This window comes from Calypte anna, chromosome 3 (assembly GCF_003957555.1).
Source record: "Calypte anna isolate BGI_N300 chromosome 3, bCalAnn1_v1.p, whole genome shotgun sequence".
NCBI lineage: Eukaryota > Metazoa > Chordata > Aves > Apodiformes > Trochilidae > Calypte > Calypte anna.
Window position 1 is genome coordinate 75,298,745 of NC_044246.1, and position 26,281 is coordinate 75,325,025.

Consider the following 26,281-nt stretch of genomic DNA (forward strand, 5'->3'; position numbering starts at 1 on the left):
ACTTGACAGCACGCTTTTCTAAGTTGCAGGAAGTTCAGGTGGCTATAAAACTGAGCCTTTTCCTTTGGAAAAAATGAGAAAATGATTGCTAAAGAAAGCTTGCTTAAGAAAGGTATAAGCATTTCTGTGAACTAAATGATTGGAGACTTTCAGAGGTTATTTCTGTCTGTCACTGCCTAGGTATCTTGTTCTTCCTTCAGGCTACAAGAACTTCCTTGTAAAGGATGAGGTGACTTCTATTTGCTTCATCATGAAATGGCACCAGTTGGCTCAGGGAACTGAATAACTTAAGCATAAGACAAATTTGGCTACAATTGAGTTCTAATTTGGCATGTGCTTCCCTGCCATTTTCAGCTTGTAGCATGACTAACTGAAAACTAGCATTCACGAAAGTGAAAAGAGATGAAATCGAAAGAAAGTTAACAACTTGAGTAGCTTTTTAGACCTCTACATCCAATTAAAGTGTACAGAAATAATATAGTATGTATTTTGTGTTTTATTGAAGGCTCATCTACTCTCCCAAGATGTGTTCTTCCTGTCAAAAGTAAGGTACTGAGGATAAATATTTATCCTTCCAGCACAAAATTTTACAAGTAGTCTGAAAATGTATGTTTTCTGGGAAGCCAATAGATGAGAACTTTTTCTGAAAACAAAAGCTAGGGCTGAGTAAGTATGTAAAGTTAATTTTGTGTTCTTTTTTAACTGATTAAACCAATGACTTTTTTTTTTTAAGCACCCATATAGTCTCACCTCTAAACCTCTCAAATTCCCTCATATCTTTAACATAGTTGTTTCAAAGTATCATAGTACCAACAAGTACATAACTTTGAAATTATCTTAATGCCTTACAATACTGTTTGGGGGAATATAAAATTTTTTTATATATGGAAAAAAATGCAAACAAACCACACAGAACCCCAGGACAACAAAAATAAAATGACCAGAAGCTTAATTTACAGTTTCTTTGCTGGAGCAGATTTAGATAAGACTCATAGTTCACTAATTCTGTATCTTTTTGTATCTATATTATTAACATATTACATTCTTCTTTCTGTGAGATGAATTGCTTGTTTGAGACTCCAGGAGGTTGGCTTTTAGATGTCAGGGTACAATACTTTGGAATTCATGAAGAAGATTTTTTTTTAAACTTTTTTATATGCAGTATTGATTTGCCCCACTGTATTTTTCAAAATGAATCTTCAATAGATTCAATAGACACTTACAGAATTCTGACTTTTCATCTGATGTGCTTTTTAATAACTATATTAGAACAGCAGATGCCAAAGAATTTTTGAAAAGGTCATTGCCAAAAAGAAACCTGCATCCAAAAAGTTTGAGATTTGGCTTTCTTATTGTGCTGTATAATGCTAAAGAAAGGGGGATGGGGGAAGTATTCTGAATTTATATAGATTTAAAAATTTTTTTTACAATCTTAATGATCACCTTTTGCATTTGCATGAAGTGTTTGTAATGGCAGATTCTTATAGCAGTAGCAACACTCAGGTTGAAATAAAATTGTCTGCTATTGCATGTGTTTTTTCTTGGTTAATTTATTGGGGGGTTTTACCACAGGTGGTACTTGTAGTAGTACTCCTAGTCTGTTGCATGCTGGAGGCCTTGTGTTACCTGTGAGAATTGCCAAAGTAATTTTGTACCAAGTGGTGTCTGTGCAGTGATACCTGTGTGCCAGGCAGGGTGGTTGCACAGGAAGGGGGTTTGTATGTGCAGCTGTAGAAGCAGCACTCCTAATGTGTGTGTGCTGAAGTTTGAGGTGTTTTGGTCCAGTCTGTTCCACAGTTGTTCAAAGCTGGTCCCAACCTCCCTTTCTGTAAATGTAAGCCTTTGGGGAGCAAAAGGGAAGCTACTGCTCAGATCATAAACAGAGAAACCTTTCTGTGCATTTCTGAGAATATTTGGATTTACCTGCTGAACAGGTGGCTTCCAAGATGAGACTGTCAGGATGAGAGAGACATGAAAGGCATGGCCTTAGAGTTCTTTCTGTTGGCTTCTCAGGTTCTGGAAATTTTAAGGAATTCATTTAAAAGTCTGTGGCTTTTATTAGGAAGAGAGAAAACAGATTATCCTACAGAGTTCCCTCCTCATTACTACATTTACCCCTTGTCAATTAGGCAAGGGTGAATCTTCTGTCTTGAATTTTCACTCAGATTATTGGTTGTTACTAAATGGAATAATATTGACAGGTGTTCTGTCAGATAAATAGCTCCCAAAATGTAACTACACAGTATCAAATGCATACAAACTGTTCAATATCCTACACTAACTGCCTAATTGCTGTCTCAACTTTTAGCTAAATGTATTGAGGAATTTAAGTTTGAACTGTATACCACCAGCATGAGATAGCTGTTGATTAAGATATTTGGGGCTCCACAGTTCTTGGCTAGCTGGCTGATCAAATCTTTTGATATTTTCCCTATTCATCCTGTGAAAAACTGATTGTGGAATAAGCTTGTCTACATATGATATCCAGTACTATTTGTTAATGTGGTCTTAAAACCCCTCATTCTAATCTAAAAGTAGATTTTTCTACCATCTTTTTACATAGTTCTGTAGAATAAGACAAAAATGCTACCTAAGCACATGGGTAAATACTGTGGTAAAACCTGGTATTATATGTAACAATCTCATAAATCTATATGCAAAGGCAACTTACAGCCAAGACTCTTCAAGATGCATTCTTTTGATGAAGAGATAAGTAACTTACATATGAAAAAAAAATTACTATCTTTAGGAATTTTTACATTAATTCTTTGATTCTGTGGAAAAATGGAGTATTCTTAGTCTTGTGAGTGTTCAAATGTAGGCATGCTGATACCTGCCTGTAACTAATGTTATAAGAGTATTTGAATCTAAGTGGAGACAAAAGGATAGAGGGCAGTGAGGGATGAGGTTGTCATTTGGAAATACAAAAAATAATACAGCTTTGGTTTTCCTCCTGGGCAAGGCATTTTGAAGGGGTAGGACTTAAATATTTTTTTTTCTATCCCTTAAATTTTTAATATTAAAAAACCAAAATTTAAGTCTTGCATAAATCATATCTTTGACAAAATAATTAACTGGAGAATTAGTAACTCCCAGATTAAAAACATAGCAAGCAATGAAAGCCATCTTTAAAGATGAAAGGAAGTGGACTTTCATGAGACTAAGACGACTTTCTGTCATCATTCACTTCATTGAAAAACTTTAACTAAAAAAAATTGCAGGAGAATAAGAAAATGAAAATTATTTGGTCTCTTGAGTTGTTTCATTGAGAGGTTGGAAGAGGTCCCAATTTATGTCAGAGAAAACTTCCCATTATTTCTTTCCAGCTTGAAAAGTAACAATTTTAAAAGTAGTTTTTATGATGTCTCTTCAAAAGGTTATCTGTTGGATGCTTTCCTTAGCATACTGCTAATTATTTGCACTTTCTGCTGGATCATGAATGCACAGATTCCTAAAAAAAAGTCAAGCAAGATTCAGCCTTGCAAAGTGTGTTACTCTGGCATCTGATTTCTTCACAGGTGAGCTGGCTGCTCAAACCAGCAACACTCGTGCAACATCTAAGTCAAAACTTGTGTGATGTCTAAGGTCTAATGTCTGAAGTCTTTGTAAAGAGAGGCAGGACCCAAGCTAGTCCAGTATCAGTTATTTACTTGAAGTATACACAACACATCTTCCAGGCTGACCTGAATTACAGAGTGGAGGACTTTGATGTTTGGCCAGACCTCTCACTTCTCTCAGGTGGATTAAGTTATGATTACAAGCAGTAATCTCATCTCTTGTCCAAGACAGGAGCAATCCTCCTGAAGTTCTTTCTGACACGTGCTTGTCTAAACTGTTCTTAAAGACTTCAGAGACTGCTGAGGCAGTCTGCTTCCCTTTACTGAGGCTTAGAACTAACTGCTGTACTTTAAAATGTTTCTCTAACCTGCTCTGTAAGGTTGTGTTTAGCAGCAGCATCATGACCCTTCTGGTCAGTTTGATGTCAGGGTCTTCTCTCTTAGAGCTTCAGCTGCGTTTTCTTCACCTAAAACATCTCCTGGGAATGGAGGATAGGGTAGACCACTTTATTTGGCCCCTTGGGACTGCTCCTGTTGGCTTTGCCATCTTATAAAAAATTATTATTTTAGAAGTTTTTGTCTTGGCTTTGATAGTGGAAAAAATTTCTTCCACTGAGGTCATGCCAGACATTACTCCACAAGTCAAAGTAATTCTTACTTTTAAGTTTGTTTCCTGGGTGGGTTTTTGTTGTGGGGGCCTTTTGGGGGTTGTTTTAGTTTTGGTTGTTCTTTTTTTTTAAATAATATCCACTCTTTTCTTTTCCCAATCCGTTTAAAGAGAAGCAAGGTATGAAGCCAAATATTAGCTTTTATTCAGGGAAAACTCAAAAAAATCTCTAAATTATACATGACTTGGCTGCTAGGCTCAAGAATAGCATTATATGAGCAGTCTTTTATTTGACTGTCCCTTCTTGGCTGAGGAAGTGAAATGAGACTCCCTCCATGTTCGAGCTTGCTGATTCAGAATTTGGGTGACCTCTCGACTCATATAAAGCACTCTAACATCTGAAGTTTGGCCCCTGTTACAGCTTCAGGGTTGGGTGATTGCTCTTCTCCTTTGCTTAAATAGGTGTGTTAGCACTCGGATTGCAAGGCAGTGAGATGAATTGTAATGACAGATGGCTTGAATCAGACAGGTTATTACAATGGTAATCCTTCTATATGTAGTGCATATGGATTCTGTGAGTTGCCATTCTTCTGCTATCTTCATGTCCTTCATGTCCTTTGCCACCTCAGTGACTGAGGCACAACTAGGCATGCACAAAGGGTTCTTTTTCTTCTTTCGTGGCATACACAAAAAATCTGATTTTTTTGTGTGTGGGGGTATGTGTGGACCCTAGAAGAGGCATTAATATAACTGCTATGATGAATGTTGAGTAGGTACTCCCTTCTTTTACCCTCATTCCTAGTGTTTTTTAAAAACATTTTTGTGTTTTTCTAAGTAATTTTTTTAAAGTAATACTGTAGGTTTTATAAGTTGTGAAAATACCTCTGAAAATGTGGACTCAGTGCACATCAGTACAGGAAGGACAGTCTAAAGTTAGGGAAGGACTAAAAAAGGCATTATGCGAGATGCATCAAATTCATGTTCAAGTGGACAAAAGTAGCTCAGTTATCTAATCAAGATAACTGTGAATATTAGTCTTCCCACCTACTTGACCCCTTTCTTAAGAAGAGGAAGTATGGAATTATCTCATATCCCACAGGCTGTTCAGACTGTTCACTTTTTCACTGTTTGTGTCATTTTATGGAAAGAAATTGCTGCTTCCCATCCTTTCAAGTCAGTGTTTAAAATTTCAGTCTCTAAACCATTACCAAGAACTCTAGTGGAATGCATCAGGGTACAAATCTTTCCGGTGGAGTTGCCTGAATACTTGCAGAAGCCCTGTTTTAGAACTGTGTGTGCAGTCAGAGACTGATTTATTAAGCTCTGATATTTCAGGTCTGTAGAGAAGGTTCTGGGGATTTTGCTTTTAATTTGTGCATCTGAGTAGGTTCTAAAGCTCATAGCTTTCACTGGGTTAAATAGTAATGGCCATGTCTCATTCTCTTGGAGCTACTCATTAATTTTTAATGATACAAATGAAGCATTTGGTTAAGAAGTACATTACTTAAAATGTATTGAATATTTACACACTCACTACCTTTAAAATGTTCTTAAGTATTACTTCTTCAATAGTAACTCTTGTGTTTAATTCTCTAGCTACCTTTTTCTTTAAAAACATGAATGAAAGTCAAGCAAGCAAAGCATACAGTAGCTTTGTAAGAGTTCTGCAAAGATATATGTGAGGATTCATAACATCTGCTTGTAGTCTGCCTTTGGGAAAAATCTTAGAAGTCCAAGTTGGAAGTTCATGTTCCAAACATGTCAAGTGCTGAGTGTTTCTAATTGCTTTGTGAAAACACCTAAATTAGATGTTTGAAATGGTCTTCATAGATACCCCATTCTATGTCCCTATTCTGTGTCTGCCAGCACACATGCTGTATGACTACAAACAGTACAAGCGGTGGCATGACAAAGGATCATGTTCCTGCCAAATTTCATTAGAGTAAAACCAACTGAGGAAACTAAATAAAGCATTTTGCCATAAACTTTCTGAAAAATAAGTAAATTTCTATTTAATATGTATAAAAACAAATTATACTACCCATATGTACTATCGTTGTCAAATATTGTCAACAAGCACCATTGACCAGTGTTCTCATAGGAATTCCACTTATTAGCAGTAGACTATTTTGCCCTTTATATATTGCTTAGGGTTTCTTTTTTACTAACTGTTCTATGTACTGTAGACATCAACAGACTTCTATGGTTAATACTTTGTGAATCTAATTCCTGTTTTCAAGCTCATACAGATTACAAAGTCCTAAAGTGGTGAATGGTTTAAATATGATTCTCAGCTACTTGTGATGTGAATCCCAGACAGCATTCTTTTTTGCACTGTCTATTTCCAACTACAGAATGAAGTATGACTACAAAAAATTCTGAAGAGTATTTTCTGTACCTTAGAAACAAATAATAACCCATAAAGTTTCCCTCGTTGTGGAACAGAACAGCAGTGTACTTTACATTTTGTTAGATGCATCTGATGTTCCAGTCCAGTTTCACGCTGAGGAGTGTGCCGTACTTTCTGAAAAAAACATGGGCATCTTAAATGGCAGGAACATGACTGTAAAATACACATTATATCTGTTTTGGTCTGCATGCAGTAGTGACAGGTGCTCAATGGTTGTCAGCATCCTTGTCAGCATGGAGACTCCTTTGACATTAAAGTCACCAGCTTGGTCCTGATGCCGCACAGCTCTATTGGCAGTTCCATCAGGCTGCAGCCCATCAGTGAATGTCAGAGCCTCCACTTTCTTTCTGGTACATTGCCAGCCCTCTGTGTTTCCAGGCTGGCCTTGCCTGGTGTTTGAACTTGCCACATTCCTTCAGCAGCTCTCCTGTGGGAAAGGAGCGGGTAGGTCATGGGTGCATAGGTATCTTCAGGGCAAGGCAAAACCACATCCAAACTGAGTTGCATAAAGGTTTGTAACGATTACCCTTGCTTCAGGCCAATCAATAGGGAGAGTACCCAGGGACTCATTAAGTGGCATTTGTGGTGTCCGTAACGGAGTTTTGAGCTGTATTTCAGAAAATGTGGTGACAGCCTTTAATGTCTAATTGACCTCTTCTCTTTGTTTCGCTTTCCATATTCCCTTCTGATGTGTTCCTCCGTGGCAGCAAACAGCCCTGCTCAGTATCCTGAACTTCTGCTCAGAGCTCCAGCACCTCAGCCTCGGCAGCTGCGTCATGGTGAGCACTAACTCCATGGTGGGGGCTGGGGGTTGTATATGTGCATACTTGCTTTAGAACTAGACTTAGGTTTACATTGCACAAAGACATGTTAAATGCTAAGTTGATGTTATACTATATTCTCCTGAAAGGTCCAAGATGAATGCAGATTAGTCATGTACTTAAGGGTTTCATAGTAGTTTAGTAGGTTTAAAACATAACTTGTGGGCTTCCTCATAGTTACTCTGCCTCTTTCTAAGTTTTGGAGCATTCTTTGAATGCATAATCATTTTCTTTCCAAAGCTGTGCATTTGTATTCAGATGAAATCAACATTCTTAGCAGACTAACGCTTGTGTCTGACCCTGCAGTAATAACCATGACAGAAGTTATTTTCAGCAAAAGCCGCTTGAGTCATAGACTTTCTGGGCACATTTAAAGAGAACACAGGGACAGCAGTTACTCCTGCAGGGCTCTGATCTGAGTTGTATTGCATGTACGTGGCAAGGATGTGTGTAGTGAGATTCTGGCTTACACTGTCCCTAGTGGTAGGCACCTCAGGTCACTCATTAGGGAGACCTAGCTGACCGTCCTCCTAGCTCCAGAAGCAAGTGACAAAGTGGAAGTGGCTCAGCCTTCCCTTCTTTAACTCATGGACAGAAGAGGTGTCATTTTTCCAACAGTCCATGTGTTCCAGCAAGTTTTGATAGTGAATTTCATTGTTTCTGCCTGTGTAGTGTGACCTGTTTCAGTACCTTTGGCTTGCTGAAGGTAACTAATAGGACTTCGATATGGAGATGGAGCAACAGATCAACCTAGAATGGGAATAAGCACATTCTTCAATCTGTGTGTTTATGGTGACAGTGCCTATGGTCATAAAAGCAGTTTTAATCATCTTTTGAAGGAAGAACAGCTATGCAATAAAAAGAGCAGATCTTTAAAGCAAATGAACTTTTCATTGCATTTTCGCCGATCTTTATAATTGAATTTAAAACCATCTGCGTCAGGGGCTTACTAGGAAATTTATTTTCATCTTTTGTAAAAGTAAACCTCACTGTGCTTTACCACGTGTAATTTTCAGAGCTCTTTAGGAATGACAAATGTTCAAGACAGATCTGTAGGTGTGTTAGAAAGCAAATCTTGAAACACCTATGTATGTCTGGAAAGATGGTATATGTGACAAAGCATTTGCTTTTCTTGCAGATTGAAGACTATGATCTTATAGCAAGCATGATGGGAGCAAAATGCAAAAAGCTTCGCAGTCTGGATTTGTGGAGATGTAAAAACATAACTGAAAGTGGAATAGCAGAATTAGCTTCAGGCTGCCAGCTTTTGGAAGAACTTGATCTTGGCTGGTGCCCGACGTTGCAGAGCAGTACAGGCTGTTTCACAAACCTTGCACGTAAACTCCCAAATTTGCAAAAACTCTTTCTTACGGCCAACAGGTCTGTGTGTGACACAGACATTGAGGAGCTTGCTGCTAACTGTACACGTTTACGGCAGCTGGATATTTTGGGTAAGAAAACGTCTTAAATATTTCTGGTTTAACATATCAAAAAAATGTAGGAAAGGTTTACTCACTGCAGTGAGTTTCTGACTTAGAATCCAATGGATTTATACCAACTTTGTAATTTAATTGCTTAGGATGAAATGCTTAAACTGAGATTTAAGTGTGAGATTTTTCCAATAATTTTCAGTTTCATCACATTAGTTTTTTAAACTGGATATCTTGGTTATCAGAAGGTCTGATTTCTTCTCCTCTTTATTTCTGTGAAGTGTGACAAAGTATATAGCGCAACTGTGTGATTGATAAACACGTTACTGCTTTTACACAATGCAGATACACCAAGCAATATTGAATTTCTTTGTCATTTTTTCCAGGAAGCAAATTTGACTCATTAAAGAGGAAAAAGTAATTAACAGCAAAACTTAAATGGACTTTCTGTAAAGGTGGGCAGGAGGAAGTAATGAGGGGCAAAAAGTGTAGCAAATTGTGAATTTCTAATCCTTTGTGTCTTCTATAGTTAAAATATTTTTAGAAATATAAAGTAAATAGTTTGGACTCAAGGACTTTGAGAAATGTAGTTTTGCACAAGTCTTTTTTTTTTTAATAGTGGAATATGAGGGTTTGCTTTTTAAAATAAGGTCAGGCAGCAGGGTTATTAAGCAAGTCTTAGTCAAGTTTAAGACTTTAAGCATTTCTGGTTAAAAAAAAAAAATTGCCATATTTGTTTAATTGTCACTAGAGTATAGCTAGTGTACTCTTCTACCATGAAATAAGGTTTTACTCATCTGACTGAGAACATTGCCTTCTGACCAACATGGGAAAGGAGGATGAACAGATAAAACTTTATTTCCACCTAGCACAAACTGTAGAGAGTTGATGTATATGTGCACAAGAGGTAATGTGTTTTCCATATCCTTGAGGAAATCTGTTTTGTAGCTAGATTATCAAGGGCACATTTCCCTATTCAGAAAAATGTTCAAACTGCTATAGTGAATGGAGCCTTTCAGAAACACGTGTGTTCTCCTGACCACCCACTTCCATGCATGTCTGCTACAATAGCATTGTGTCTTGCCCACAAAGTGTTCTGACCTTTTCAGTACACCAGAGGCTGCCCCAGGAGTAGTTTGGCTGTGTTGAGCCTATGGATAGTCTGCTACTTCAGCCAGCAGTGGAGGTTTGTTGCAACATCAAGCATTTGAATTCATGTTTGAATTCAATTTAACATCTTACTGATGGTTTTTGTGGCCAAATAACATCCGAATGTAGTAAAGGAATTTGTTCTGTTCCCTGGGTGCTTCCCAGTAATCCTGAATCAAGTGGATTTGTAGTCAACCTTTATCAATGAGACTGTAGTCTGGGCTGAGATGGGTGCCCTCCAGAGGATATCCAGTTGAATTATCTGCAGGATGTTAATAAAAACCTAAATATCCACCTTCCAGGCTTCACTTTGTTCATTCGGGGGAGTACCTAGTTGGGGCGTGGGGGGCAGGTTGTCTTCTTCTGTAAACGAGTCAATAGACATACTTGAAGGAGTTACCCAGCTTTTTTTAGCAGCAGCAAGGATCCCGTGTTCATTTGTTCATCTGAATATGGGAACCATTACAGTGTTTACAGTGCTTAAAAGAGAGAGTCAAGTAGAACAGTTTTGTGTCAGCTGGAGGTAGAGTTTCCAGGTGTTCCCATGTAAATGCAGAAGTCTCTGTTGTCTGAACTAAAGAGCTGGTCTCTCACAGTGCAGGAGTACCAAGAAAGTCATAAATCTCTGTCTGCTCTAACTTTTGGTGGTTGATGTAGGGCCATCCTGTTACTATAAGCTATATGAATGCTTATTATGTTTTTGTGCTTTTGCAGAATTGTGACAACAGGTCTGAAGCTGACAGAGCCCTGGGGTCAGTGCTCAGCTTTGCAAGAGTAACCTTGAACAGTGTGTCTTCTCTATGATGTGAATGAACGAGAGGCACTCATTATATCCTTTGTCATCTCCCAAGTACAGAAATGTCTGGCTTCTACATGCATCGTGAAGGGCATAGAAGTATTGCTGCTATAGGTTAGCAGTGCATGCTGTAGGGGAACTTCTTTTGTCTCAACAAAGCAGTGTAAGAGCTTGAGGGTTTTTTGCTACATGCAGGCGCTTACCTAAGTAGGGATCAGAATGTTTTGCCTTGCACTGCAGTCACCAGTACTGACAATACTACACTGGTTTCTCTCTGCAGTTGTTAGAACCTGTCAGGGAAAAACTTCTTGATTCAATTGTAGATTATTTATCACTACAACAGCTTCAGGATTCGTTTAAGTGTTACAAAGTGGATGTTATATATACCCTGAATGCTGTTTTTAGGTTGTAGGTCCTGCAGTTTGCTACCTTAGTCTCTCCATTGTTATTTGGCAATTCCCTTGTTACACAGAGGACTCCAAAGAGGGTGAAAGTTGCCAGATTGGAAGGGTTCATAAAATTATTGGCCCATTTAAAGCATTGTTTCATGGGTGCCTGTGTAAAATATACCTCATAAAGTAATGTCTATGTACAAAACTGAAGAAATCATGACTTGGATCCATATTTGCTGTATTATAGGACAGTTTAGAAAAGGAAAAATGATGTGTGTCACTGGGTACATGAGGGTGTGCTTCTTGAAGCTTTAGTCCTGAGCTTTCTTTAATCCATTACATATTTAGCTGCCTTCTTTTCCCATTTTTTTCCCCACTGACTGACATGGCAGGTTTCCACCCTGCAGTAGAATGATCCAGCTGTGGCCATCTGACAGTTTAGTAGTGATGATGTACATTTCTCAATGCTACCAAAAGTGAGTGGAAACCTCTATACCTGTAGTTAAGAACCAGTCTTCAAACTGTGGTCAGTATTGAGCAATCTGATAAGTTGGGTGACAGCCTGGTTTGGCAGTGCCAAAAGTTTTTCTTGTATGCCATATCAGCTGCTTAGTTCTGTTGCTGTGGGGCTACAAGCTGCTGTCAAGGATGAAGAATAAATCATCTTGACCTTGTTTCCAGAAGTCCTAACTGCCTGTCCTGCACAAAAAGAGTAATGAAAAGTAGACACCCTTGTTACAGCAAAATTCTTGTATTCCTGTCTACATACCAACACCTCCCACACCTTCCTGAGCAACAGAAAACCCAACTGCCCCCTTGCCAGCTGTCAAAATTTTCAGCTTTATGTTGAGAGCATCAACACATAGTTAGTCAATTCAAACATGAAAATGTATGGCAAGTTAAAATTTAGAATTTGAGTTGTGGGCAATAGATGGAATAAAATGTAAATAATAAAAGGCGAGTCTGGCTGATGTAGGGGAGGAAAGGAAAAGTAAGAACACTTGAGGGAGTAGTGCTAGTTAACTTCAGTGTCTGTACTCTTAAATACTATTTTTTGTGTAGTGGTTACCCCTTGCTTAGAAATTGGGACTCCAGCAATTTTTATAGCCATCATGCACAAGTCTCACGAACATCTCTAGAATTTGAAGAGTTGGGTATGTGATAGATCTCAATGAAGTTATTTACAGTTAGAAACATAATTATTCTATCAAAGAAATCATTAATAAGAAGGGTGTTTTACCAAGGTGACACCAGAGAATTTTTCCACAGAATAGCATTTTTGTTAAATTGAAAAGCGGGTTTCATTATACTGGCTATCTATCCTGGGAAATGACCAACTAGTCTATGTAGGAAAACTTGTGGTAAATAACAAAGATCTAGAAGTATCCAAACTCTAGAAAAATGTGCTCTATAGGTAACTATCAGGATACATTATCAGTCTTTCAAATATGCTATATTACGCTCTGAAATGCTTTTGAATGTCATTTTAAGAAAGATGCAGCACTAACTCTATGTTGTATAATTAAGACTAGGGATGATGTTTGCTTATTCTGTGGTGTGAATAACCAAATCCCAACCAGATTGATGGCCTTTTTAGCTTATACAAAAAGGTGTTTCCTAACATAAAACTTGAAGTCTGAGGAGAAAGGGGTGCAGTAAAACATGCCACTTAGGATGGTTGCCTTAGTTACAAATCTGTTAAAAAATCATGGTCTCAAATGAAATGGTAGGAGAACTGTTGAAGTTCAGGTAGGAAGGAATGAAGAACATCCTACACCAAAAATCTGTGTCTAGACATCTCTCTCTAGCATTTTTGTCGAAATGCACATTTGGACCTGGAAGCTTAGAAGCAGTTATGTGTAAACAAGACTGGTTTTAAACAAAGGTGCTGATGCAGTAGCAATTTTAAGGCTTGGTGGAAAAATTTTAAGTAGTGCAATGTGGTGTTCCTGGAGTTTTGGTTGGAATGGAAAAGCAGATCCTCATAGTATGATAGTGGTACTAATGTAAAATTATGGTCAAATGAAATAAAAAATAAAGCATATTACAGAATTTCTGTGTATGGCTATAGAGACTTTAAGCAACCTCCAGGCAGTTATGGTGACAGTGATCATACAATGATAAGAGAGTTAAAAATCACAGTAGTGATGACCAGCTTTGATTACCTTTGCATTGATGAGGTAAAATTTGGGGCTATCATGGCAAAGATTGTTTTCAGGTGATGCTAAATGATGCCTCAAAGCAACTAATCCAAGAGCCTACCATAGAAGTGAAACCACACTTGGATATCCCTTTGCTTACAGAGCTTAGAGTACATCAGACTACTAAAACCAGAGGCATCTCTCTGGACATTAATCCTGTTCAGAGGAAAATAGGAAGTTGAACTCTAGAAAATGAAAAAAAAAAAAATCACAGTAAGGCACTGTGTGATACTGTGGAAACATTGGCTAAAGGTAAATGCTAAAACTGTATTTCAGATATGTTAGAATTTTACAGGAGAGTTATTGAGGTTGGTAGATACTCCAGATATGGAGGGTCACTTAGGTACAAAAAGGCCATTGCAGGAGAATTGCTGTTTGTCCATTCATGTTTGTGGCAATGGGGATCAAGGAGACTTCTATATCAGAGCCAGTCTTTTCAGGCAGGAGGTTAGCCCAGGAAGCTGCCTTAAATTGGTATGCTAATACAGACAGCTTTTGAAGAAATCAATAAATTGAGCAATAATAAATTGTTAGGAATAAATTATATTTATACAGCAGTTCTAAACGAACCCAAATGGAGGGCTGTGGAAGTCTTTCTGGTGGGTGATCTGTCACTTAATCAGCCCCAGCACTAGAGGAATGAAGGGCTACAGACACTGCACAATCTTCTGCAAAGGGTGCAGGTTAGCAGCTACAAAGCAGTAAGATTGTTATTGAGTCTGTATAAAGCAGCATAAGAAAGTCTGTCAGGTAGTGGACATGAAGACAATTACAATATTTTGAAGAATGGATGCATCCCTGTGAGGATAGTGCAGTCATGTCTCTCCAGTCTTTTAGAATTTTTTGGAGCTCTTGGTGGAAGTGAGCACTGATACAATCCATAGAGGACTGGGTTTTCAAAAGCTTTAGCTAAGGTTGTTCTGGTTTTGTACTTCAGCTGTGTTTGTCTGGATTTTAATGAGTATTTCAAAGATGGACAACAGAGGATAAGAATATATCATCTTTTCACAGTGTAGTAACATCACTACTGTGGTTAACAAAGGTCTGTACTGATATGTTTATAGGTCATGTAGGCAAAGAGATTGAATAGTGCTGTACCCCAGAGGGTAATGCACAGTTATTCAGGGTAGAAAAATCTTAAGCTGAAGAACTTCATGCTGTAAAATTACAGAATGATCTTATGATGCTTGGAAAACAGATGATAAAGCAGAAGGAAAACTGTTCTTTCAAGTGCAATGTAATCACATGAGGCATAATAACATTAACTAAGCATATGGGAGGTAGCTTTATATTAGTTACTGTTTTGTAGGAAAGTGATCCTGTGGATAATTTTTGGAAAATATCAACTTGTTACTGAACATCATTCTAATGGACAACCAAAGGGTTAGGATTTCTTAAGGGAGAAAAGCAGAAAACACCAGAAGACCTCATTATACAGACTTCTTACAGCCCAGACTCTGGACTTGGTACACTGTATAGTTCTGGTCATCCAGTTTCCAAAGTACTAAATTAGTGCAGAAACAAGACAACATGGGTGATCCGAGATACAAGAGCCTGGAAAACAGACAGCCTTGGGGAACAGGTGAGATAGCCATAGGATTGTGAGTGATGTAGAAATAGTGAACTGGGAATGCTCACTCACTGCGTCTTCATGATTCATTGCCCCTTAAGTATTGCCATTAATTGGCAGTGGGTTTAATGCTGATTTTTTTTTTAACATTGTATAGTTAAATTACAGAGTTCATGTGAAGGGGACATAAGCATAAAGAAGTTCAGGAAAGTCATAGCATTCACAAGAGGTAAATTCAGATTTCCCTAAACTGGTAATTTTTAGCTGTTGATAAGATCCACTAGTGAAAGGCAAAAGCAGCTTTAAAGTGTGCTCTTGTGGGTTGGGATTTAGTGGTTTTATTTATTTATTGGTTTAGGGTTTTTTGGTTTGGTTTGGTTTGGTTTGTGTTTTTTGTAAGGATGATTTTCCCTGGCCATAGACAAGATCCTGGACTGGATGGCTTTTGGAGGTGCAGTTCAGCTCAAGATGGAGCTGTGTAAATTGAAGTATTAACCAGCAGGTGTCTGCAGTCATGTTGGATATATAAATTCTTTCTAGAGCCAGGAGAGCTTGTTGAGCATTTCACCCCACTGTAGACATCCCAGCTTGGTTCACTTGCCCAGTGTAACCTGCCTGGCTTTCAGCCATTCCAGTAAGACTCCTCCTCTGGGTCCAGTGTCCTGTCTGCCATCTCTGTGGGGATGTCCTACACAGTGTGAGGAACCCCAAGGAGCACAGGGCACTTGAGACAACTGGATCACATCCCAATGTCCTGTCACCCGAATCGTGTGCTGAGCACCACTTGAGAGTATTCATTAGCTTTCCATCAGCTATAATGGATGTGTGGATGTAGGCTTATAAAAACCAGTTTGATTTTTGGCTGAATCCTGTGCTTGATCTGGGCCTGTGCAACACTGGGGCCGTGTTTTCAGGAGGGGTAAACAGTGTGTTTTCTGTACGTGTAGGTGTGATTGGTAGTCTGTTGAACAAATGTCTGTCCATTGTGCATCCTGCACACACTTGCTGCAGAGTCCTAGGAGCTTTGCTGATGTGTTTGGAACTGGAGAAGCCCACAGCAGTTTGTGTGCTGTGCTGGTCAGTGTGGGCAGCAGGAGAGTCAAAGAACATGAGTGTGGCCATACTGCATTGCTTGCATCTGATCACTGGGAAGTTCTGTAGGTTCTTGCCTTCTGTAGTTCCCCCTTGAAGTTGTAAAGTTGTCCCCAAGTAGAAGATGATGGAGTTACTTAAGCAGTTGAGTTACAAATGTACAGGTGGTACGTACAGGATGTACGTACGTTCTTGAAGGTAAGAATTCTGCACTGTCTCTGAGAACCTTATAATTCGAAATTAATTGAAATAATCTATATAAAAATTGTGTTAGAGTAGCATTTTTCATGACACACTATTAGCAGCTTTTTTTTTAATACTTTTAACTTATAACACTTATTAAAAAAAGGATTATTCTCAGTAACTTTACCATTTGTTTTATTTTTTTGTTTCTGAACAGGGACAAGGATGGTAAGCCCTGCATCTCTAAGAAAATTGCTGGAGTCTTGTAAAGATCTTTCTCTACTTGATGTGTCCTTCTGTTCACAGATTGATAATAGAGTTGTCCTAGAACTGAACACCAACTTTCCTAATGTGTTCATAAAAAAGAGTTTCACCCAGTGACTCACGACATATGCTGCTGTGGAATTCATTTGACAGAACTGTTTCCTGTGAATTTGTGCTGACTTTGTTTTTAAGAAGAGTATAAATCCCCTGTGAAATAATGGACAGTATTAATTATCTACACAAATGGGTAAAACACATTGAAACATATTATGCATCTCTTAAAGACCTGGTAATGTACTTGAGGATCATTTTACTCCATGTTAATAGGTGGCACTGCATGTTTTTACATACCAGCCATGTGTGACTTGAATGAGATGAAAACTGAAAACATCTTCTTAAATATCCCTTTATTGGATGTGAAACACAATAATCTGTGTTAATATCCAGGTGAAAGCAGAAGTTCAATATTTAGCAGTAAGGAAAAGATGGGTGCTGCCCTTCCATGTATATGTTTGTGTGTGTGTATATAAATGTATTTCTATATACATACACAGATACTGTAGCATTCTAGTTTGGTCTGTAGTATAAGATGTTATGATCTGGGCTATAAGTTGTTGTTTGAGAACCTGTTTAAACTTGTGTAAGAATGGGTTGGAATGGCACTTTGTCTTCTTCATTCTTTTGGCTATGAATTCTGTCTGAAGCAATTTTCTCTTCATCCACCTGAAATAGAAGTAGTGATGCTTTAAAGTCCAGCCTAAGCTACACAACAGAAAAGTGCAAGAATCTTCCACCTGAACCTAGAGAAGAAATGGAAGAGAAAATGACTGTCTGCATCTTGGTATTGGATGTAAAGTTTGAGTCAGGTACTTAACTTCCTAACCAGTTATGTTTGGAAAACTCCAGAGCAATATTCTTTTCAAATTTCTGTTATGGTCAAGGCTTAATTTGTGATACATCTGGTTATCATACGTAGTACCATAAAAACATGAACTTAGGTAATGCATTAGCAAATGTCCCTTATAGTGGAATCAAATCTACTGTCAAGTGTAAAACCAGACAGCTTTGTTCAGTAAAACAGCAATGGAAATATAATACCTGATTTAATAATTGCCAAACCTTAGTATTGGACTTGGTTTGGGTTTGGGGTTTTATTTAATTTTTTGTGTGTTTATCCAAGAGGTGATCACCCGAAGTACTGTTGTACTCTCTCTTTTAACACCTTAGCCTCTGGAAAAGGAAGGACCCAGCCCATGGACAAATTCTAGAGGCATCTTCCTTCTGCATTTCCATGGATGAAGGGGTTTTTTGCTGTGTTTTTTTTTTTTAAAAAAACAAACTATTCTCAGTAATTTTACAATTTCTTTTATTTTTTGTTTCTGAACAGCAACAAGGATGGTAAGCCCTTCATCTCTAAGAAAATTGCTAGTGTATAGCAACATACTCATGTTGCTCTGTACAGCCTGAATTTATAGTTGCACCTTTTTAGCCATTATTGATGAATATGGACTATGAAATGGAGCCTGTCATTTGATATTGGTTCCACTGTTCTTGTCTTGACGGCACTTGTTACCTACTGGAATAAGAAGAAAAATATTTTGTCTGGCAGAAGCATGTTGCTGCACCGAACATCACTGACAAAGAATAACTTCAGTTTATGCAGTAAATAACCAACAGCTACCATAGAACTGCCACAAATCATTAAAGATTTGACAATCTCTGTGACTCCTGAATGAAAGCTTTGAACTCTTTGTGCTGGTGCCAGTCCTTTGTAAAGCTTGTTGTGAAGCAGCTACAGGACAGTTATCTGATTTTATAAAGACTAGTTTTTTAAATATTACAGTCTTTGGGGAATTCTATATCCAAAGAAGGACATGCACAGTTGGTTTTGTGATATTTTTTTTTATTCCACACAGATGGCACTGTGGGATTTCCAACTACACAATTCCATTCCGTGTATTATATTTTTCCCAGAAAACAGGACATTGTCAGATCTTCAGATTGATTTTAATTTTTTTTTCCCCCACTGACAGATTCCAGTTTGGGTGTTACTCTGTGTGAGACCTCATTTCTTTCAGTCAGGATTGGATTGATTTATTTTTCTGGAATTTTACATTTAGCTTTTTTTATCTGCAAGTAATATTTTTCATTGTAATTGAGTAGTGAACATTATTGTTCTAGTTATAGGAGAAAACAGGTTCAGATAATAGGAGTTTACAAAGAAAAGTATTTTTTTAAAAGATTTTGTTGTGAAATTTCACTTCTCAGGGTGCATTTGTTTTTTTTCTTTCTTAAAAGATCCTTCTTGTTTGTTTTTTCAGTGTAAATAGAATGGGATGTGAATGAAGTGATAGCAATTGTGCCTTCAAACTGGTAAACTTGGTAAATAACAGTTTCACTTGTACAGCATCAGTGATGAATCAAATGAGTGGTCTTGTAATCCTGTATGTGTAAAAGTTTTTATTCTCTCTTGCTTTTTAGGTAGTATAAAGGAGGTTTAAATTGACATTTTGTTCATACTAATGGATTTTTTTTTCCTTATGTTGTGCCTTCTTTAAATTGTTTTTGTTAGAAACTGCTGTCAATTGAAAGACAAATTGAAGTCTGCTTTTTATTTAGATTATGAAACTTAGCTACTGATAACAGATAGTTCGAATAGGTGAGAATTAAATGGTAAAGACTTCCACCTATAGTTGTATACTGTAACCTTCAATCAATGGGTAAGAAGCTTTTTTAGCTATGGCTTTATATGTCTAAGAAGTCTTCCAGCAAGGAGAGGAGAGACCAGGGTTGACGTTTCTGATATATCCAGGGTAAAGAAAACAACATGCTTTTAGACCTTCTTTATATGACACAAAGAAGCAAGAGTAGATCACTGTCTTTTCAGTTCTATTTTATACTTATGTGTGTATATCTATTTATAATATGTACACATAAATTATATATATACACACACATGTTTATATATATGAAAATTTTTGTATGTGTGTACATACCAATACATATATGTCTAAATCTCAGAGTTTTTCATGTAAGAATTACTTTTGTGAAGTGAATGTAAAAGCAAAAGATGTTTCCTAGCAGTTCTGGTTTCACCTGTTGTTTTATTGTACCTGGAGACAGTTCTCCAGCTGGGCAGCAGGAAAAGCCTGGGCAGGAGGTGTGCTGGATTTCCTGTGTTGCTTTGCCAAAGTGCCTTTTGGTTTGTCTACACGTGAAAGGTATTACAGGGTAGGGGGAATGCAAATTCCAATAACAACTGTGGACTGCCTCCTTCTGGAGCAGTCATATAGGGGGAAATCTTTTTTTCATTTTTTCATCTTCTCTGTCTTTCTGAAGCACTGTAAAAGATGTGCTGTGGCAACAGATGTGCAAAAGAACCCCATTGCTAACATGTCCAAAAAAAAAAAAAAAGTCTTTTTCTGAAGTGGTCATGTTCTTAAACTAAAATGGGGGTTTCTATACTTTTTGCATTAAATTGGTGTGAGATGGCATGTAGCTAGATATGTCATTTTTTTGGTCCTTTTAAAAACTGGTGTGTTAATTTTACCATTTAAAGCATCTTCCCAAATCCTGAAGTCTTCAATTCAGTAGTTTGCTTGTATTCATAATCCTGAGTTGTTTGGCTAGGTAGCTCTATGGAAATTATTAAGTACATTAGCAGCACTTACATGGAAGAACAGTTTTGCAGAGATGTTTGGACTTCATAATCCCCAGGTACTTGGAGATTTTGGAAAATCTTGGAAATTTCAGACAAAAAAAGAAACAAAAAAAACCCCCCCAAAAAACACCAACTTGTATTTTCTGCTTGGTTCTTTTCTTAGAGTTCTCGTGCCACCTTTTCCAGATAAAAGATGTCCAGTAATCGTGGCATACAGTGATATAATTCACCTCACTGAATGTTAGCTCTCTGAAAGTTAAACATCTACTTTAAGGGGGGAGTTTGGACACCTCTGGAGAGCTGTTAATCTCCCCTCTAGGTAGATATTTAAAGAAAGTAGAATGAATCATGTTCTGGAGTGCCTCTCTGGAGACTGTGATTTAGCTCAGGTTAGGTATTTGGCTTTGAAACACTAAACTCAGATTAATTCCATCTAGCGCTGTACTACCTGTCTTGGAACAGCAAAAAACAAGACTGGAACAACATCCCCAAACCTCAAAACCCTCCAAAATCCATCCAGAAAGCACCAAATTAAAGAGATGCTAACAACTTGAAATGCCAAATTTTACTTATGCCCCTGACTCCCTTGCCAATGACTGTGTCTTGGTTTGTGTTTTGGGGTTTTTTTGTTTGGTTGGGTTGGGTTTTTTGTTTGGTTTGGGTTTTGTTGTTTTGTTGGTGGTTTTTTGAGGGGGAGGCTGTTGGGTTTTTTTGTTGTTGTTGTTTTTGTTGGGTGTTGTGTGGGTTTTTTGGGTTTGGTTTTGGTTTTTGTTTGTTTGTTTAGGGGTTTTTTGATTTTTTTTTTTTGTGTGTGTGTGTGTGGAAATGCATCCCCTTTCCTTGTTCTGAAAAGTCATGTACCAGACTTGCTATATGTATAGTTTTGTAAATGCATGAAATTAACAGGCAGACTTAATTAATGTATTGCAGCTATTTTGATAATCTTTCATAGTGCTATAATTAAGACTGTGATTAGTTTAACTTCTCTCCTGTCATTAGAAATGCTCCCCACTGTGCATCTGCAAAATGCATACAATTGTTTAGTCCTGGTACTTACTGTGTATCCTTATTGCATTGTATGGGTTAAGTGTCCCACGTCACATCTGCAGGACTTCTAAATTTACAAAAACTAGATGAAATGTAGCATTTTTATTACATGGAGTACAGGGGTGACTTTATATATTGATTTACATGTTCCTTATTACTCTTTTGCAGTTATCCCATTAGTTGCAGCTTTTTTAATTATTAGACTAGAAATTCCTGGTTTGATGCATCTGTACATATCTGTGCTAGACACAGTCAACATTTCTCCCAAACGAGGGCATTTGTCCTTCACCGAGGTGATGATTTCTGTGATTTTAAGATTTCTGACTTGATAATGAAATCCAAGAAGAGCTCTTTACTAAATATTACCAAGCATGGGATAGGTTGTAGTAATTGACATTAGGAAGGGCTGAGGCATGAGTCTTGCATGTTACAGACCCTCATGGTCTGCAGAGAAGGGCCTCAGCATGAAGTGGATGTTTTGAAGAAGATTCAACTTCAGTAATAGCAGACAAGTGAGATTTTTCCCTTTTAGCTAATGGACTAAGTACTGTTACTTTATTTTGAGTAATGTAGCTCTGGTTTCTCCCTGTCCTGTTTTCATTTCAGAATAATAAATGGTACAGTTAGGAGACACATCCTAAATTGGATGAAATCCTTTGTAAAGATTTGACTTTTTCATGTGCATGTTTTGTTCCCCTTTTCTGAAAACAAACAAATAATAATAAAATAAAAAACCTTCAACTATTTGAAAGCTCTCTTTTTCATTTGATGCCGAAGAAATGCATTTGTCAAGAAAGCTGAGAAAAGAAACAAATAGGATTCACCCAGATTTATTTGAAACTCAATGAAATGTTGGCCAGCACTATTTGTAAGAATTTATGAGGAGTGTCAGTGCGTTGTTCTAGACCTACTGTTACCTTTCCCAGAAATTTAGTTTCTTGTACATTCATATGCTCATGCTTCTAAGTCACTGTTTAGCATTTAGATGCTCTTAATGTTGACCTTTTGGCTACATGCTTGTGCGGTAATTTCTGATGTCTCTGTTTCATTATGAACTACATAAAAATATTTTTCTTCACCTGGCACTACCCAGCTGCATTTTTTGGTATACTCTGAAATGATTTTGTGAATGCATACGCAGAGACACATGTAAGACTGAAGTGCTTAGGGTTTTTTCAAGTGGTCCCTTTTTGAAGGCATATAAGCTGCTGTTTCGGGGTAAAAATGGTAAAGAGAAGTCTCAGAGGTAATCTTACCCATGTATAGCAATACCTGATGGAGGAGGGGGGTGTGGGTGAGAAGAAGAAGAGGGAGACAGATTCTTCTCAGAGATTCCCATAGACCAGAGAAAGAGGCATTGGGCACAAACTGGAAGGCAGGAGGCTCCATCTGAACACCAGATGACACGTGCAGGGAAGCTGTAGCTGCCCCCTCCCTGGAGGTGTTCAAGGCCGAGTTGAATGGGGCCTTGAGCAACTTGATCCTAGCAGGAGGTGTCCCTGGCCATGGCAGGGGGGTTGGAACTTGATGATCTTTAAGGTCCCTTCCAACCCAAACCATTCTATGGTTTTTGGGTAAGAGTGACCAAGCCTTGGTGCAGCTTGCCCACAGAGGCTGTGGAGTCTCCCTCCTTGGATGTAACTCAAAAGCATCCTGGATGTGGTCCTGGGCAACCAGCTCTAGGTGGCCCTGCTTGAGCAACAGAAGGCTGGGCTAGGTGATATCCAGAGGTCCCTTCCACTAAAATACCTAGGAATTGGTGTGTTTGCAGACCTTGCACTTTCTGATTTAATTCTCACATGCAGATAAATCCTCGTTACCAGCTGTCTCTTGAGACTTCTCAGCTAAATCAATGTGATGGGCTGTCTTCTTCAGAGTGAACACTACAGCCACTACAGCTCTAGCATCTTGTGGAATTCCACATTTTCTTCAGGCAGAGAGAGGACTTGGGGTGAATCAAGACTGCCCTGGTCTTCACAAGGGCCATGTGTGAGATGCCTGGAGAAATCTGTTCACATTTATTTCTATGTGCAGATAAGGAGGAATGGCATTGCCAAGCCTTCAAATTTAAATATCTGAACCCAGCACCTGCATTAATTAAAAAAGAATAGGTCTCTCCCTGCCCCCCCTCAAATAACCAGCAACAAACTACTTGCACTGCATTCATGATTTAATGGGATGCTCTGGTTTCTGCTGCAACCACAGGAGTTTGAAGAATGTTATGATTGTGTTACCTTTTAAAGGGAATAATTTCTGTAAGAGGTAGAACAGCAGCAATAGAAGGAAGAGCAATAGTTCTGACAATATCTGTAAATAGCTCTGCTAGGCCAGAAAGCAAGTTTTACTCTTTTAATAACAAGGCAAGAAGGACAAAAGGGGTAATTCCCTCTAAGCACATTTTCTAGAGCTGGAGGGTATTTGTAACAACTAATTTTATATGTCTAAAATTAGGAAACTAAACTAGTCTCCTAGGGTTCTCTTTGCTCTGGTAGGTAGGTTCTTCCACAGGGTAATTCAGATCAGAAGATCAATCTTAAATTGTGGTCTTGAATTGACCTCTGAGGAAGCTGAGGCCCTTTGTGTGGTTATAAAGCTCCTGTTGGAAAGGAGCTTCCTGAACTGTGTGTACTGGCCTGGCATGTGCAGGCTCAGAGAAAAGAAGTTGCTTACCCCTTGGTGTTCCCAATTACCCCCATAGCTTATGGGGCTTTCCCCAAAGGCCACCGCTTCCTTTGCTCTGTTCATTCAACTGTACCTTGACTGCTCCCTACAAAATGACTTGTCTGAAGGTAGAACATGTTTTATTTTCTAGTACTTGACTGTTTAAAGTTTTGTTTTTATTTGTGTGTTTGTTTTTACGCTCTCAAGTCAGATATTAAAGAGGGCATTTAACTTTAATGAGAAGAATAACAAGCGGCAGGTGGGAGCAATGTTGGTTGTGCAAGAGTTTTAATTCAAAGTAGCATAAGCATAGATAGCCACTCTTGATTATATTCCAAGGTTCCCTAACTTTTATAGTTCATCTCAGTACTGTGTTGTAAAGAATTCTAAACTGAAGTTGTTTATTTTCACCTCATGAGGGTGGTTCAAGCCCTTAAGTATGAAGAGCTGCTTTGAACATAGGAGAATATGCCAGGCCTAACTGGCTTCAGTAAATTTTCTAAGATCCTCTGAGCAACAGAGGAGAGTTTAGATTACAAAACTAGTAAGAGCAAATTTAAAACATGGTGAAGGCAGTGGTTGGCAACACCAGAAGTGGGAGGTGGAAGCAGTAGTTCATTGGTGTGTTTTTTCAGGACTGCTTCCTGATGTTAAGCTGTATGAGCCCACGAAGCTGTCACCCACTACTTTGCACTGTTGCAGCCCTAAATATAGTCTGTGTTCTCAGAGCTGTGTCTGTATGTGCAGTCTTAGATCCCAAATCTCTTCTCTGTGCTGTCATTTAAGAAGTCATACACATTCAGCATTAACCCCATTTTTCTCTTTCGTGCTCTTCTTACCTTAGCATTTCCTGCATGTTGCTGGGTTTTTTGGTTGGTTTTTTTTTTCATATTCCCCTCTGAGGCTTGTGTCCTTTTTTTATACTTCCACAAGCACTTGATAACATTTCAAAATTATTTTTTCCTCTCTCAGTATGCCGCTTGACCCATGGTAAAGAGAATTTATGTTCTTAGTGTATTACTCCTGTTCAGATTTGACTACTGCATCTTCTCTCTGTAAACCCAAAGGTCTCTGAGCATATGCAGGCACAGCTCAAGCATGGATGCCAGGCCTCTAGGGTCTCATTTGAATACCTTTGACTTGCATCACTCAGTAGTTTTTTGTGGGTTAAGGTAAGGGTTTCCTTTAACACAAAACTGAGATGTTAGTCCTGTATTCCTAAACAGTTTAATTTACTACAGAGAAATCATCTAATGCCTTATATTGTGATCTCAAAGATGGTTTATTTTTATCTTAAAAAGCTAATTACGTATTTACACACCAATTATTTCTATTGAGTAAATTAAGCCTGGTTTATTCTGATACGTTGGATCATTTAAAATGCCATAATGCTGTGTTGTACAGGTTTATTCTGTTACTGCCAGTATAAAGGAGTTGAAAGTCATGTCCTGAGTTGTCAGTGTCTGCTAATTCAGAGATGACAGAAATGTGTTAAAATATATTCAAGCTATAATATTTATCTTGCTTTGCACTTAATTTGTTTCCCTTTGTGTTGCAAAATTCCAAGTGTACATGAAATAAGGAATAAATAAAACATAAATGATTAGTCTACATTCTTTGACTTGTGCATTCATTTTTAAAAATAGTGAAATAAAACACAAAATATGATGCATTCAGAGGAACAGTTTGGTCATATTTTTATCACTTCATTTTGAAAGAAGCTACGCTGGATGTTTTTACATAAAAATTTGTGAGGTAACTTTATTTATTTATGGATTTATTTTTTGAAAGTGTATTACTGTCTAATGTTTAGCTTGCTGTAGCCTTAAGAAAGCACATGGAACTAGATGCATTGCACAAAATAGGTGCTTTGCTGCCTGAAATGGTTTGTGATCCAGGTACAGAGCTGGAGGCAACATATACAAATATACGGGATATAAAGTAGAATATTTAGATTGCAATGTACCAAGAGAGACCGCCAAGAAAAAAAAAATACTGAATTTCTTTCAAGAATAATTCCCTACTCTAACAAAAGTTATGTTACCATAATATATTTCTTAATCCCTTTAATTATATAGGTAGTGATACAGGTGTGTTCAAATGTTGTGGAACTTAAATATTATGATAGACTTTAAATTTAGTGAAGATGTTAGAGTTCTGCAGCTTTGAAAATAAGAACCAGAAGGAGGCAGGTGATTGTTGGGGAAACAGTTCAGAAATATCCAGGTTGTGAGCAATCCTGACTTACTTCAATTTAGGCCACATTGGGTTAATGGTTATTGAGGCCTAGTTAGAGGCTTTCTGAGAATGAGCTACTGGGGAAGAGATAACTTAATTGGCAACAGAAGAGGAAAATAATTATGTGAGAAGAATCTTTCCGTGAGAATGGTATGTGCAATTGGAATACAAAGCCACCTGCATGATAAGATGGTGTAAACAA

General features: G+C 37.9%; 1 protein-coding gene across 3 annotated transcripts in view; it reads left to right on the forward strand.

Annotated features, from left to right (window-relative positions):
• FBXL4 (F-box and leucine rich repeat protein 4) overlaps nt 1-22,258 on the forward strand; it is a 60,254-nt gene extending 37,996 nt beyond the window's left edge. Inside the window, exons 7-10 of one of the 3 annotated variants that reach the window (XR_003987404.1) lie at nt 7,282-7,353; nt 8,534-8,846; nt 16,426-17,338; nt 17,860-17,879. Coding sequence is in view for 2 of the 3 variants with exons in the window: in XM_030448220.1 (XP_030304080.1) it covers nt 7,282-7,353; nt 8,534-8,846; nt 16,426-16,589 (549 nt within the window). In the remaining variant the exon portion in view is untranslated. Of the gene's footprint in view, nt 1-7,281; nt 7,354-8,533; nt 8,847-16,425 lie in introns of all 3 variants that reach the window. The other 2 variants (XM_030448220.1, XM_030448221.1) reach the window with 2 other exon arrangements.
• Nucleotides 22,259-26,281: the final 4,023 nt, after the last annotated feature.